At 37.4% G+C, this 12,560-nt stretch overlaps 1 protein-coding gene and 2 non-coding genes across 4 annotated transcripts; all 3 read right to left on the minus strand.

Moving 5' to 3' along the window:
• Window positions 1–2,096: 2,096 nt before the first annotated feature.
• On the minus strand, window positions 2,097–8,721 carry im:7152348 (uncharacterized protein LOC559250 homolog). 2 transcript variants are annotated; one of them, XM_048199704.1, is made up of 4 exons: window positions 8,523–8,721; window positions 4,871–5,290; window positions 3,665–3,769; window positions 2,097–2,625 (listed from the first exon to the last, which is right to left on the minus strand). In XM_048199704.1, the coding sequence occupies exons 2-4, from the start codon at window positions 5,212–5,214 to the stop codon at window positions 2,580–2,582; spliced, it is 495 nt and encodes a 164-aa protein (XP_048055661.1). In that variant the 5' UTR covers window positions 5,215–5,290; window positions 8,523–8,721; the 3' UTR covers window positions 2,097–2,579. The 2 variants fall into 2 exon arrangements, with proteins under 2 accessions (XP_048055661.1, XP_048055660.1); XM_048199703.1 differs by lacking the exon at window positions 8,523–8,721 and adding an exon at window positions 6,914–7,133.
• trnap-ugg lies at window positions 7,847–7,918 on the minus strand. The gene has a single exon. It is a non-coding gene; the product is annotated as a tRNA-Pro (tRNA).
• On the minus strand, window positions 8,243–8,314 carry trnap-cgg. Its single transcript has one exon. It is a non-coding gene; the product is annotated as a tRNA-Pro (tRNA).
• Window positions 8,722–12,560: the final 3,839 nt, after the last annotated feature.

Consider the following 12,560-nt stretch of genomic DNA (forward strand, 5'->3'; position numbering starts at 1 on the left):
TTGTTTTATAGAGCATTTCAGAATCAGTTTATTGTGGAATGTGATAAGATTTACATCTTTGTTTTGGCTTTGTTGGAGTTATCTGCGTGAAACACAATGAAGCCTTCCAAGGAAAAATAAAGATAGCTCATATCATCAACTCAAGAATTAAAGGTCCCGTTTTTCGTGGTTTTTTGAAGCTTTGATTGTGTTTATAGTGTGCAATATAACATGTGTTCATGTTTCGCGTGTAAAAAAACACAGTATTTTTCACATAATTTACTTATCTGTATACCGCTGTTTCCACTGTCATAAAAACGGGCTGATGACTTCCTTGTTCTATGAAGTCCCTCCTTCAGAAATACGTAACGAGTTCTGATTGTGCCAGCGGTTCCTGTGTTGTGATTCGACAGCAGCTTAGCGAACCTTGCCAGGAAAGGTCACGCCTCTTACCATAACGTGGAGATGCATGCGCTCAGTGTTATTGTAAACATGTCTTTAATTTTACCATATCAATTTGAGCCGGAATCAGACCCGGTGATTGGACTGCGGGATGAAAATAACAGCGTTTCGACGACATGGCGACAAACACACTCTACAAACGCAACTCTTGCGTATTCCTGTGGGCGGAGGTTAGTCAAAAAACTGTTTTAGTGACGTCATTAAAGAAGGAAGTAGAGGGATGTAGTCCAAACTGGCCGTTCGATGTAGGCGACTTCTGTTAAATAAAATATCTCGCTTGGCATTGAACTTTGAGCTTTAAAATTTTACAGATTTTATTTATACTCTAACAACAACATTACACACTAACTAAAGTTTGAAACATGGGATCACGAAGAACGGGACCTTTAACATCAACATTTTTTATTTATTATGTTTTGTTTTTTCAATATATTTTCTTAACTTTCACTGCAGCTCCATTTATGTCTTGCAAAAGACTAAATCTCTGCAATTCTGTAGTTTTTTGGAGAAAAGGAAAGAACATTGTAACAGTTTTTCTCAGAAGAACAAAAATGCAGATGTGTATATAATGGGATTATTTTGGCAAACCAAAGTAGTCAAAATTCTTTCAGACGTAAAAGATGACAGGTGTTTAATGAAAAGCATATATAATCCATTGACACGGATGAGTGATTTCTTTCTTTCTGTTTTTGGTCTGTTGGAGACTCACTACAGTGAAATTGCCACATGCCAACATTGAAAAAATACTTGTGCAATCAGCCTGTTTCTCTTGTTAAAAATGAAAATATTATTTAAAGTCTTATTTAAAGCTTTTACCCTATAATCTCAATCATCCTAAGCCATTGTACTCATAACTTGTTTAAATCAAGGTTATTTACAGTGGTAACACTACAATAAGGTTCATTAGTTAAACATTAGTTAATGTATTAACTAACATGAACTAACCATGAGCAATACATTTGTTACTGTATTTACTAATCTTCCTTAACGTTAGTTAATGAAAGTACTGTTGCTCATTGTTTGTTCATGTTAGTTCACAGTGCATTAACTAATGTTAACAATCTTAATAATGTATTAGTAAATGATGAAATTAACATTAACAAAGATTAATTAATGCTGTAAAAGTGCAGTTCATTATTAGTTCATGTTAACTAATGAAACTAAATAATAAAGTGTTACCGTTACAGTTAACTAAAACTAAAATCAAAACCATAAAAAAAACATTTTAGTTACTTGAAATAAAAACAAACATTAACTGAAATAATTTTTTATGCTTTGTAAATTGAGCAAAAAAATTATGGTGTTAAAGGATTTTTAAATTGGCATAAATTTGTAGTTTTTTTAAGCAATTTTTTTTATGTTAATTAAATTTAATTTCATGCCTTTTTAAAGACTAGTAACAAATTATAGTACTGTTAATATTTTTTTATTCTTTTGAAAGTACAATGACAATATGAAACTTATCCTTTTCTTTGGAAACAAAATATTCTTGTTACGGTTAATATTTATCTCACAAATATATTAAAAAAGAATGTTAGGAAGGGAGTCCCTCACTTTGAGGTCCTTGGTATCAAAACATTTGAAAACCCCTTGTTGTAGCTAGTCATATAAAACAGAAAGTTAACATGGGGTCAGAGAGAAAGAGACCAACAACATTTAGCAATCAAAATTTTTTATTTACAGTAATTAATAAATTACATAAATAGCAAAGTTATATTAAAATAACTTAAATAGTCTATTTGAGACACAGGGGGTGGTCAGAATCTTTCACGAGATGCCATCTGCTCCAAAAGTCTTGCTTCGCATCTGGGACCCTCTCCCTCTCGGGACAACTGAAACAAATCCGGCCTCAGCAGCTGGGATGGATTAAGGGTGGAATATCTAATGAGAAGCTCCCCTCAGATGGAGGAGCGGGATGCAGGCTTGTAGCTATTCAAGTGGAAAATGCAGTCGGAGAAGCACATGGAGGGGATTGTGTTTGTTTAAAGGACCCTGTCCACGGCCGACTGTTGCTCCTGCTTTTTCAGTACGCCAGGCATAATTAGCACATGGCAAACACTTTTAATGTCAGCAGCAAAACAGACGGCGAAAGTCTATTGTTGATATTGTTAATCCACTGTTGATGTCTGTCTTGCTTTTCAGAATATCTCTTCTGATGAAATCCTTCGCCATGACATCATTTGTCTGTGTTGAAAGACAAAACAAAAAGTTAGTAAAACTGAAAATGTTAAAAAAAATCTATTTTTGATCGTTTTTAGAGACTATAGAATTTTTGATCTTTGCGAACATGACAGTATTCTGATCAGTGGAGCCCGATCACACGAAAATGCGTATCAATAGTACGAGTTTGTAATCTCGTAGAATATATACGCCAAAATGAGTTTTGGCGTGCTTATGGTACGCAGTTTATGGCGTATTATACATATGAAACCCCCATCCTACCCAAGAGCGTATCATATAGCCTACACGCCATAAAGTGCGTATCATATGCACGCGAAAAAACTGCGTACCATAAGCACGCCAAAACTCATTTTGGTGTATATATTCTATGAGATTACAAACTCGTACTATTGATACGCATTCTCATGTGATCGTGTTGGATCAGTGAGATATTAAGAGGATAGTTCACCCAGAAATGAACATTGTGTCATCATTTACCCATCATTTACTCACCTATATGTGATCCTGGACCACAAAACCAGTCATAAGTCGCACAGGTATATTTGTAGCAATAGCCATGGGTATTTGTATGGGTCAAATTATCGATTTTTCTTTTATGCCAAATATCATTCGAATATTTAGTAAAGATCATGTTCCATGAAGATATTTTATAAATTTCCTACCGTAATTATATCAATAATGTATTTTTGTGAGTGGATATGCGTTGCTAAGGACTTCATTTGGACAACTTTAAAGGCAACTTTTTTTTTTTTTTTTTTTGCACCCTCAGATTCCAGATATTCAAATAGTTGTATCTCAGCCAAATATTGTCCTATCCTGACAAACCATACATCAATGGAAATGATTCAGCTTTCAGATGATGCATAAATCTCATTTACAAAAAACTGACCCTTATGACTGATTTTGTGGTCCAACTGTTTTTCAAACACAAAAAAAAGCAACATGCGCGTTGGTAAATGACTGAAGTTTCATTTGTGGGTGAATAAACTAGATATAAAATGACTTTTGACATGGCATTCATTACAGTAGAAGGAAGACTCACACATTGCAGGTGGGAACAATCCTTTCTTCAGGGTGTCTGGAAAAAGTAATTCTCTTCAGGAAAGATGGGAGTCGGAATTTAGGTCTGTATTGTTTTGGCACTGGACTAAAACCAAAGATAAGAGGGAAAAAAATGTATGAATGACAACACAAATGCATTCAGGACTTATTATTGTCACAACAGAGTTACTACTACACAGACACTGAGGTTTCTTCTTTAAGCATAAAAAGTCATCAGAGATTTGAGACCAAATGCTTTACTAACAAGAACACACGTAACAACGGGTGTACGATTTCTGCTAGTATTCTGGCTACTTATAAACAGAATCAGGTGATATTGAGGTTGATGATTCAAAAGGCTCACTTGACTCTGTAAATTAATTTTAACATCTGGTTGCAGTTACACATTAGTCACCAGTAAGGTACTTGGGTCAGCGAAGTAAAGGAAAAATCTTGTTTAAAATGCATGTACCAAGTTCTATTTTTAACAAACATTTACATTTAGGGACTCTAAATCTATAATAAAATAAAAAGTAATAACACTGTATTTATAATGTTTTTGAACATATACATACAATACAAATATCATTATGTTTTTTGGGAGTCACACCACATGACATTTAAGAACCTGAACTAACCTTGGCTTCTCTAAAAAGGTCAAATGATCTGATATTTTAAGAGAAGTATTGGCCATGAGGTTGGGTCCTCTCTATGATATAATTTTCTGTTTCATAATTTTTTTCCTATTTTATGTTGTTTGCATCACAGCAACTTTTTTTCCCCAAATATTAATAATATTTATTATATTAATATAACTGCTAATATTTCATTTATAACTGCTTCACTGCTTTTTCCCTATAAGAAATAATAATAGATTATGCCAAACTACTTAAAGGGATAGTTCACCCAAAATTGAAAATTCTGTCATCATTTACTCACTCTCAAGTTGTTCCAAACCTGTATGAATTTATTTCTTCTGCTGAACACAAAAGAAGATATTTTGAAGAATATGTTTTTTCCATACTATGGAAGTCAATGGGGCCCATCAACTGTTTGGTTACTGACATTCTTCAAAATATCTCATGTGTTCAGCAGAAGAAAGAAATTCATGCAGGTTTGGAACAACTTGAGAGTGAGTAAATGATGACAGAATTTTCATTTTTGAATAAATGAATAGATCATTTAGTCATGTCAGTAACTCACTCACCATTCAGCCTGTGATGAGGGCAGCTCCTGTATATTAGAGTTTTTCCCCTCTTCCTCCTTTTCCTGCTGTCTCTCGTTCTCTTCCTCCTCCTGTTCATCACAAATGTTGTCCCACAGTTGGCTATTGACAAAAAGAGCCTCCTGCAAGCTGACCCCACGGTCCAGACAAGTCACCTGACGACAGAGGGGGCAGCGAATGGTGCGCAGGCTGCTGTAATGCAGCCCCATTATCTCCAGACAGGGCGTGCAGAATGTGTGGTTACAGTGGAGAGTTCTGGGAACGCGGTCGAGCCGAGAGTAACGCAGGTAACAGACCCCACATTCTTGATCCTCAAACAGCACCATGGCTGAAAACTGGTACTTTTATATTGATGATATAATGATTTTGTAGTTCTGTCTTCTGGAAAGTGTTTAGCGTACTCTGCAAAAACAAACAAAAAAAGATGTTACTTTCAGGTGTACTTCATATGGACATAACTGTTGTTTAAAGGCAGCGTTCACCCCAAAATGACTTTCTTAAAGGTGCAGTAAGTGATTTCTGAGAAACGTTGTTGATATTTGAAATCATCAAAATAAACATGCCCCTACCCAAAAGGATCACACCCCTATCTCGGATAGCTCCACCCCAAAATTCACAAACATTTTATCCAGCACAGGCACCTCCCCCCCAACAAGTGGACACGCCCCTTATTGCTGATTGGCTACAAGTGTGTTTTGATGCTCGGTCCAATCCACTTTCAACAGCATTTCTCTGAAATCGCTTTCTGCACCTTTAATACTCAAAAGAGGATATTTTAAAAAAATATTATTTTTTTTTTCATTCAATGAATGTCAGTGGGGTCTAATGTTGTTTGGACACCACATTGTTCTCCAAAATATCTTCCTCTGTATTCAGCATTACAAAGAAATGCATTCAAATTTAGAACAACACGAGTAAACAATGACCAAATTTACATATTTTAAATACTATCCCTTTAAGCACAATGAAATGACAGTTAAAATCTTGAAGCAGATGGCAAAGCCATCATTGACTCTCACCAAGCATTCATCCTCATAGTATTCTACTCTAATGCTGCAGACCACCTGTTCATCCAGAATATTATATTATTTAATTTGACCTCTGAAGAGTTGACCTCTGACCTCTTTCTGAGTACTAATGCAGACAATACAATACTGCATGAATAAGAAGAGTGACAAGATCTCTGGTTTCTGCAGATCCATGGAACATCTACAATTTCAGTTCACCAATACAATATTTAATTGATAGAATAACATTGCTCTTACATAACATTACATGTTTAGTTAGTTTTGTTGTCTTGTTAGTGATGGTCAAGTAAAAGATTATATGAGAAACATCTTTAGTCAAACTGTAACTTGACTTTTTTGTCAAACCATTTGAACAGTGTGTTCTTTCTTTATTGTGTTAAACAGCACACTGCAAAAATCACGCAATTAATGAACATTTATGTCCTATTTTCCAGTGAAAAACATCTAAACACCCTTAAACAAAATATAACATGAGAAGCAGTGTTGCATAAAATATTAAGGCTTATTTTTCAGAGAATACATCTTGAAAGAAGCTTATTTCTAAACACCTTAAACAAGGAAAAACTTCAATAATGTAAAAAAAAAAAAAAAAAAACTCAAATTATCTTAATACTCAAGTAAGACACAAAAAGTCTTAATATATGCATTTTTGTTTCTAAAGTAAATTTATTTTGTTTTAAGGATTTGTGGATATTTTACTGGAAAACGACAAAATACTGATTAAGAGACTTCACAGACAAGGCTTAAGCCTAGTCTCAGTCTAAAATGTATGTTTGAACTATTTTCACTGAAAGAAACTTGCATTGACATGATCTTATGTCACTGCCATTGTTTTGTCCACTCCTAGCTTAATCTAACCCGTCTGTGAAACCAGGCGTAAGTTCCATGTAACTTAATATTAAAATATTTTTAATCTATTTAATGAAACACAAACAAAAATAAATGCAAATCAACCTTAGTTTTAGAAAGAAACTAAGAAATCAAGAAATGTACTTACAGAACAATGAATAGTAATTCAGTTCTCTGTATGGGCTGTTGCAGATCTTTGTCAGAAGATTAACTCTGAGTGAGAATTAGTGGGTGTGTGAATAAGAGCAAACTGGCTCTGCTGTCAGTGTGAATAAGAGCCGCGCGTTTTAAAGAGGCTGTGGAGTCGTGGGGGAGGTGATATCTGCCTTTCTCCTCCCCCATTGACACATCAAGCAAAGCTCTCTTTGCCTAAAGAGTTATTTAGAATTCCAGTGTACCTCCATATATCCTCAAGAACTCAAGAAAACATGTGAGCTCAGAAATTCCAAGTTCCACAAAACTTGACATGGAAAAACTTGCTAGAAAAGAGGGAAAGAACCCTGAAGGGGAACTCTCTTCTGTGGTAAATACTGAAATACAGTCTGTAAAATTAGATAATAATTCTAATATAATGATTATAATATTTGTAAATGGATAATTGACAAATATAGCAGCTATCAGAAAAAGGGTTATCAAATGGCTTTTTTTCCCCAGACACCATTTAGGGGATGCAGGATGTGGTTGGTAATATCCTTGAATAGTTCTGCTTTCATCAGGTCAGTCGAGACTTGAGGGACATTCTGAGGGGTCATATTAGCACAGGCAGGATAGAAAAGGGGGAAAATACTGATCATTTATGTTCAATGATTTAGGTATCAGTGTCCTAAATTTAGAGTAGTCATAATATGAATAGGTTATTTATAAATTATAGTTTATTCTGAAATAATGGGAAACATTTTTGTGTATATATATATATATATATATATATATATATATATATATATATATATATAATGTTTTCTAGTCTTCTTGATACTACAGTACGTAGTATGGTATGTACATTCCACCACACTTTCCACTATTATTGTCATCATATTTTCTCACAAAAGTATCGTCATATAATAAAACAAATAAAAAACATGGGCTCGTCCGGGATTTGAACCCGGGACCTCTCGCACCCAAAGCGAGAATCATACCCCTAGACCAACGAGCCGCTTGTAAAAGCTGTAGCAGTAATAATAGATAAAGCTGTATCGCAAACTAACATAACTCTTATAATTTTGTGGCTAAATTGTTCATATTAACTCATGGGCCTATATTTGTCGAACTTGACTGCAAATATTGTTCGTTTTCTGCAAGGAGTCTACGCGAACACGCGTCGGTCTGTTAACTCTTTCAGCTGCGTTATTACTACCTACGTACGTAAACCCTATTTCGCATTACACATCGTCATTTTCACATGTATCTATGCTATTTTATCACTACAAATGAAGGGATCATGTAACAAATGAAATAATAAATTAACAATAAAAACATTGGGCTCGTCCGGGATTTGAACCCGGGACCTCTCGCACCCGAAGCGAGAATCATACCCCTAGACCAACGAGCCACGTGCAACAAATGCTGCAACCTGAGAGACTATAAAACTTTATCGATATCGCTTGGTCAAATCCACATCAAAACAATGAACGCCTCACAATTGTTTAGTACAATTTAAATTTAATTCAGTTTTGCATGTAAGCTCATTTATTTATTGACACTACATTTATAAAAATCCGCATACTTTGTATCCATTAGTTAGCTAACTAGTTACTTACCAAAAACACGTGTTTTTGTAAACACTCGTGTATTAACAAGTCTTAAGTTTATTCTCTTTTTGTTGTAACCTAATCAGCTTGGTATCCGTATGCAATATTCGGTGAGTAAACTAATGTTTTGAAGCTCTCTCGCATTTTCTACTAAAGCTGACTCTGGTGCTGCAGAATCAGATGTCAACACCTCATGGGCGAATAAATTACCCACAGTCCTTTACGGTAACAGAGTGTTTATACAGCTGCTAGTCAAGTGCCTGTCGCCGTAGTAGATAAAAATATGAGTTATTATGTTGTGTAAGTTTATCTTTAAATCCAAATTATAGATAACACATTATACTTACATAGGAAAATCTATTTAGTTATTAATTAATTGGGTTCATTACAAGCAAATGGCTCATGACAGATAAGTTAAACTGTTAATAATTTAAATAATCTGTTAAACATTGTTTGAGAAAGATATTGCTTATGTTCATTGTAAAAAACATGATGAAGGTCATCCTCCACTCCTTCATTAGTAAAATCATGAATGGGCTTTTTCGTTTGTTCTTGTTCAAGGATCCTTTATTAAATTCATGACTCTACTACTAACCGGTTTGATGACGCATTAGTGATTAGTTAACGCTGTTGTGAGGGTGTTTGACGATAAAAATGACATCTTTCTCTCTTCTGACTGCCGTTATCCATGTCTTGGATAACGGCAGTCAGAAGATGTCAGGACAACTTTAGAATCGTTAGGACCGAATTCAAGACAGGAGGGGCTCACATGCTTTACCGAGGCTAGCAATATGACGGTTTTCAGCGCTAGGGGACGTAAGTCGGCAGTCTGGAATGGTTCAAAGGGAGGGCCCTTAAGGCTTCTGAAGAACCAAAGACAGGTCCCAGGTAGAAACCGTGCGGGGGCGAGGAGGGTTCAGCCTCCTAGATCCCTTTAGGAAGCGAACAACAAGTTTGTGTCTCCCTCCCTCCCTATAGCTGTGACATAGACGTTAAGGGTAGAGGGAGTACGGCCCCTATCCATTAAGTTCTGAAGGAAAGACAATATCAGAGATATATCACAAGTAAATGGGTCTTTGTGCTGTACACCAGGCAGCAAAGACTGACCATTTTAGGGAGTAGAGACGTCTCGTTGACAGAGCTCTGTCTTGTGAGATAGTGTTCAGGACGTCTTCAGGGAGGTTTGAAGGCTCCCCTCTAGAAGCCACACATGGAAATCCCACAGCTTGGGTTTGGGTGCCATATTGTCCCTCCCGCTTGGGAGAGGATGTCTCGTCTCAGGGGGATCAGCCATGGCTCCATGGATGAGGGCTGAGACAGGTCCAAGAACCATGGTTGGCTCCTCCATAGAGGACTGGGGGAAAAGCATACAGGAGGAGGCTGGGCCAGTCGTGGGCCAGCGTATCCTTGGTCTTTGAAAAGTAAATTGGGCAATGATAGTTGTCTTCTGAGGCGAAGAGGTCGACCTCTGCCCTCCTGAAAACATCCCAAAGTTTCTGAACCACGAGGGGGTTGAGTGACCATTCCTCTGAGGGAAGGTTGTTCTGGGACAACATGTCCGCCCCTTTGTTCAGCACGCCATGAACGTGCTGCTCTGAGTGAGAGCAGGTTGTGTTGGGACCACTCTAGGATGGTTTTCGCTAGAGTGACAAGGGGCTTTGATGAGAGCCCGCCCTGGCAATTTATGAAGGACACTGCTGTCATATTGTCTGATCTGATCAGGACATGGTGTCCCGCCAGGAGAGGGAAGAAAGATTGGAGAGCTTGATATACCAGTATAATTTCCAGGTGGTTGATATGAAGCTCGATTTCCTGGCTCCTCCAAGCACCGAAGGCCGGTTGGCCGTCGCACAGAGCTCCCCAGCCCATCTTGGAAGCGTCTGTGAAAATGACTTTCCTCTTGCACATCGTCCATACAGTCACGCCCTGTTCGAACCAGCAGGCGTTCATCCAAGAAGCCAGGGTTACAATACACGCCTGATTTACCTTGAGCAAGCAGCGACCATGCTTAGCCTCTTCCTTATTTGGGCATCAGGCCGACTTCTGAGGCACAGGGTCCAGCACTATCTTGGGCCGGGGTCCCTGTTGCTTCGGAGGGGGGTGGTGCCTAGTGGAGCACGAACGCTGTCCGTGCTCAGGCTGTGGCGTGGGCTGAGTAGCGGAGGCTGCTGTGTTAGTTAGGTGGCTGCTGTGTTAGTGCAGTTTTTTGGGCGCCTCGAAGTGGAGGAGCTGGAGTGCTTTGGCAGGAAGTGTCGCATGGCCTGGGATGACTTCTGCACAGTGGTGAAGCGTTCAGCAAACCCATCAACAGCAAGGCCGAAGAGACCAGTGGGGGAGACAGGCGAGTCAAGAAAGACGGCTTTGAGAGTGGCGAGCAGAGGAGAGGCGAGCTGATCTTGCTGCTGCAGAGCGATGAGCTGATCAGCGGCGAATTCCAGCTGCTTGCAGGGAAGGCGGCTTCAAGTCTCAGCAAACCCATCAACATCAGGGCCGAAGAGACCAGTGGGGGAGACAGGTGAGTCAAGAAAGACGGCTTTGTCCGCATCCTTGATCTCTGTCAAGTTCTCTGTCGCTGAAGGAGAATGAATCAGTCTGCCAAGGTGAGACGGCCACTATAGCCTGATGCCCCGCCCATTTTGGGCCTAAACGATCTCAAAGAAAAAGAGGTGCTAAATTCTGATTTTGTGGTGGCTGTGCAAGTGATGAAGGATTTAGAAAGTCTGACAGTAATCAGTGTTGAGTACTACTATAAGGTTAACCCTGCCTGGTTTAAATGTTTGAACATGATTAACAGTTGAAAACATTCGTTAGAAATTTAGAAAAGTAATCAAATGTAATTAGTTACATCAATAAAGTAATTGAAATAGTTACACTACTTATTACATTTTAAATAGGGTTGTAATCTGTAACCTATTACATTATAACCTTCTCAACACTGCACTTAATACAATACAGATTGTTTCAAAGCAGCTTTATGCTATTAAACAGGAAGATAATGATCAATAATGCAAACACATTTCAATTGAAAAGCAGCTCTAAGATAGTAGTGTAATTATTCAGCTGAAGTCAGGTCAATGTTGATTCAGTTCAGTTTTATAACTGTGTATATACTGTATAATAACTTATATAACTATATAAGTTGTTGTGTTTTAGTTCTCTCTGTCGGTTCTCGTCAACACACGCTGAGTTTGGTTGTTTTTGTTAATAAAGCCTGTTTATCATAACTATCACCCTTTAAATAAATGCTTTCAAAGAACAGGAAACCTAGGTGCATGGGGTCTCCATGGTTGTTACAAAAAAAGAAAAGAAAGAAAGAAAAAGATCAGCTTTGCATACTCTTCCACAATTCAGTCATGTTCAATGCATTGTAAACTTTGTTTTTTTGCGCTTCTTGACAGACATGTTCACAATGAACTTTGTTGTGTTCAAAGAGCTGTGTGATTCATTAAAACTTCTTTGTTCCACAGAAGAAGAAAAAATCATGGGTTTAGAGAAACATCAGGGTAAAGGTAACATGAGCAAATTACTATGGCTGTTATCAGTAGAGTCTGGCAGCACTGCTGACTGGAAATCTCACAGTGATAACTAGATGAATGAGAATCAAACCACTAACTACACTGAGAGTCAACAGGAAGACAATTAAATCTGAACTGTGAAGCCTAAAGATACAAGAAAGGAGTCCCAGTGTGCAGAAGTCCCATTCAGGGACATCAAGTCTTTGGCAGCATTTTATGCTCTTTTTTTATAGCAGCATATGCTACTTTTATTCAATATTTTGTTAGAAGGCTACATCTATCTGTTCTATTGTAACAATTTCACTCTATAGAGATTAATTAAAAACCTCTTATTGTTGTTAAGACGGAAATAATGCCTAGATGAAATTACAAATACACATACAATTTTTAAAATATATTGCCCCCTTGTGTATCTTCAGTGTAGTTATCTACTTTTTGTTACTAACATGCAATGTAACTGACTGATTTTTCCCTTTTTTTTCAAAAGAGTTCCACTGTAGGTATTTAACCAGGCTACTCTATATCATAAGAA

The sequence above is a fragment of the Megalobrama amblycephala genome, linkage group LG8 (genome assembly GCF_018812025.1).
Source record: "Megalobrama amblycephala isolate DHTTF-2021 linkage group LG8, ASM1881202v1, whole genome shotgun sequence".
NCBI classification, from domain to species: Eukaryota; Metazoa; Chordata; class Actinopteri; order Cypriniformes; family Xenocyprididae; genus Megalobrama; species Megalobrama amblycephala.

Excerpts from the sequence above, each read along its gene's own strand:
- im:7152348 (XM_048199704.1), bottom strand. The coding sequence starts at position 5,214 with ATGGTGCTGTTTGAGGATCAAGAATGTGGGGTCTGTTACCTGCGTTAC. Across the intron at positions 3,770-4,870 it reads CCCTCATCACAGGCTGAATG|TCCAGTGCCAAAACAATACA; the intron begins GTGAGTGAGTTA and ends CTTTGGTTTTAG. Across the intron at positions 2,626-3,664 it reads ATTGTTCCCACCTGCAATGT|ACAAATGATGTCATGGCGAA; the intron begins GTGAGTCTTCCT and ends CTTTCAACACAG.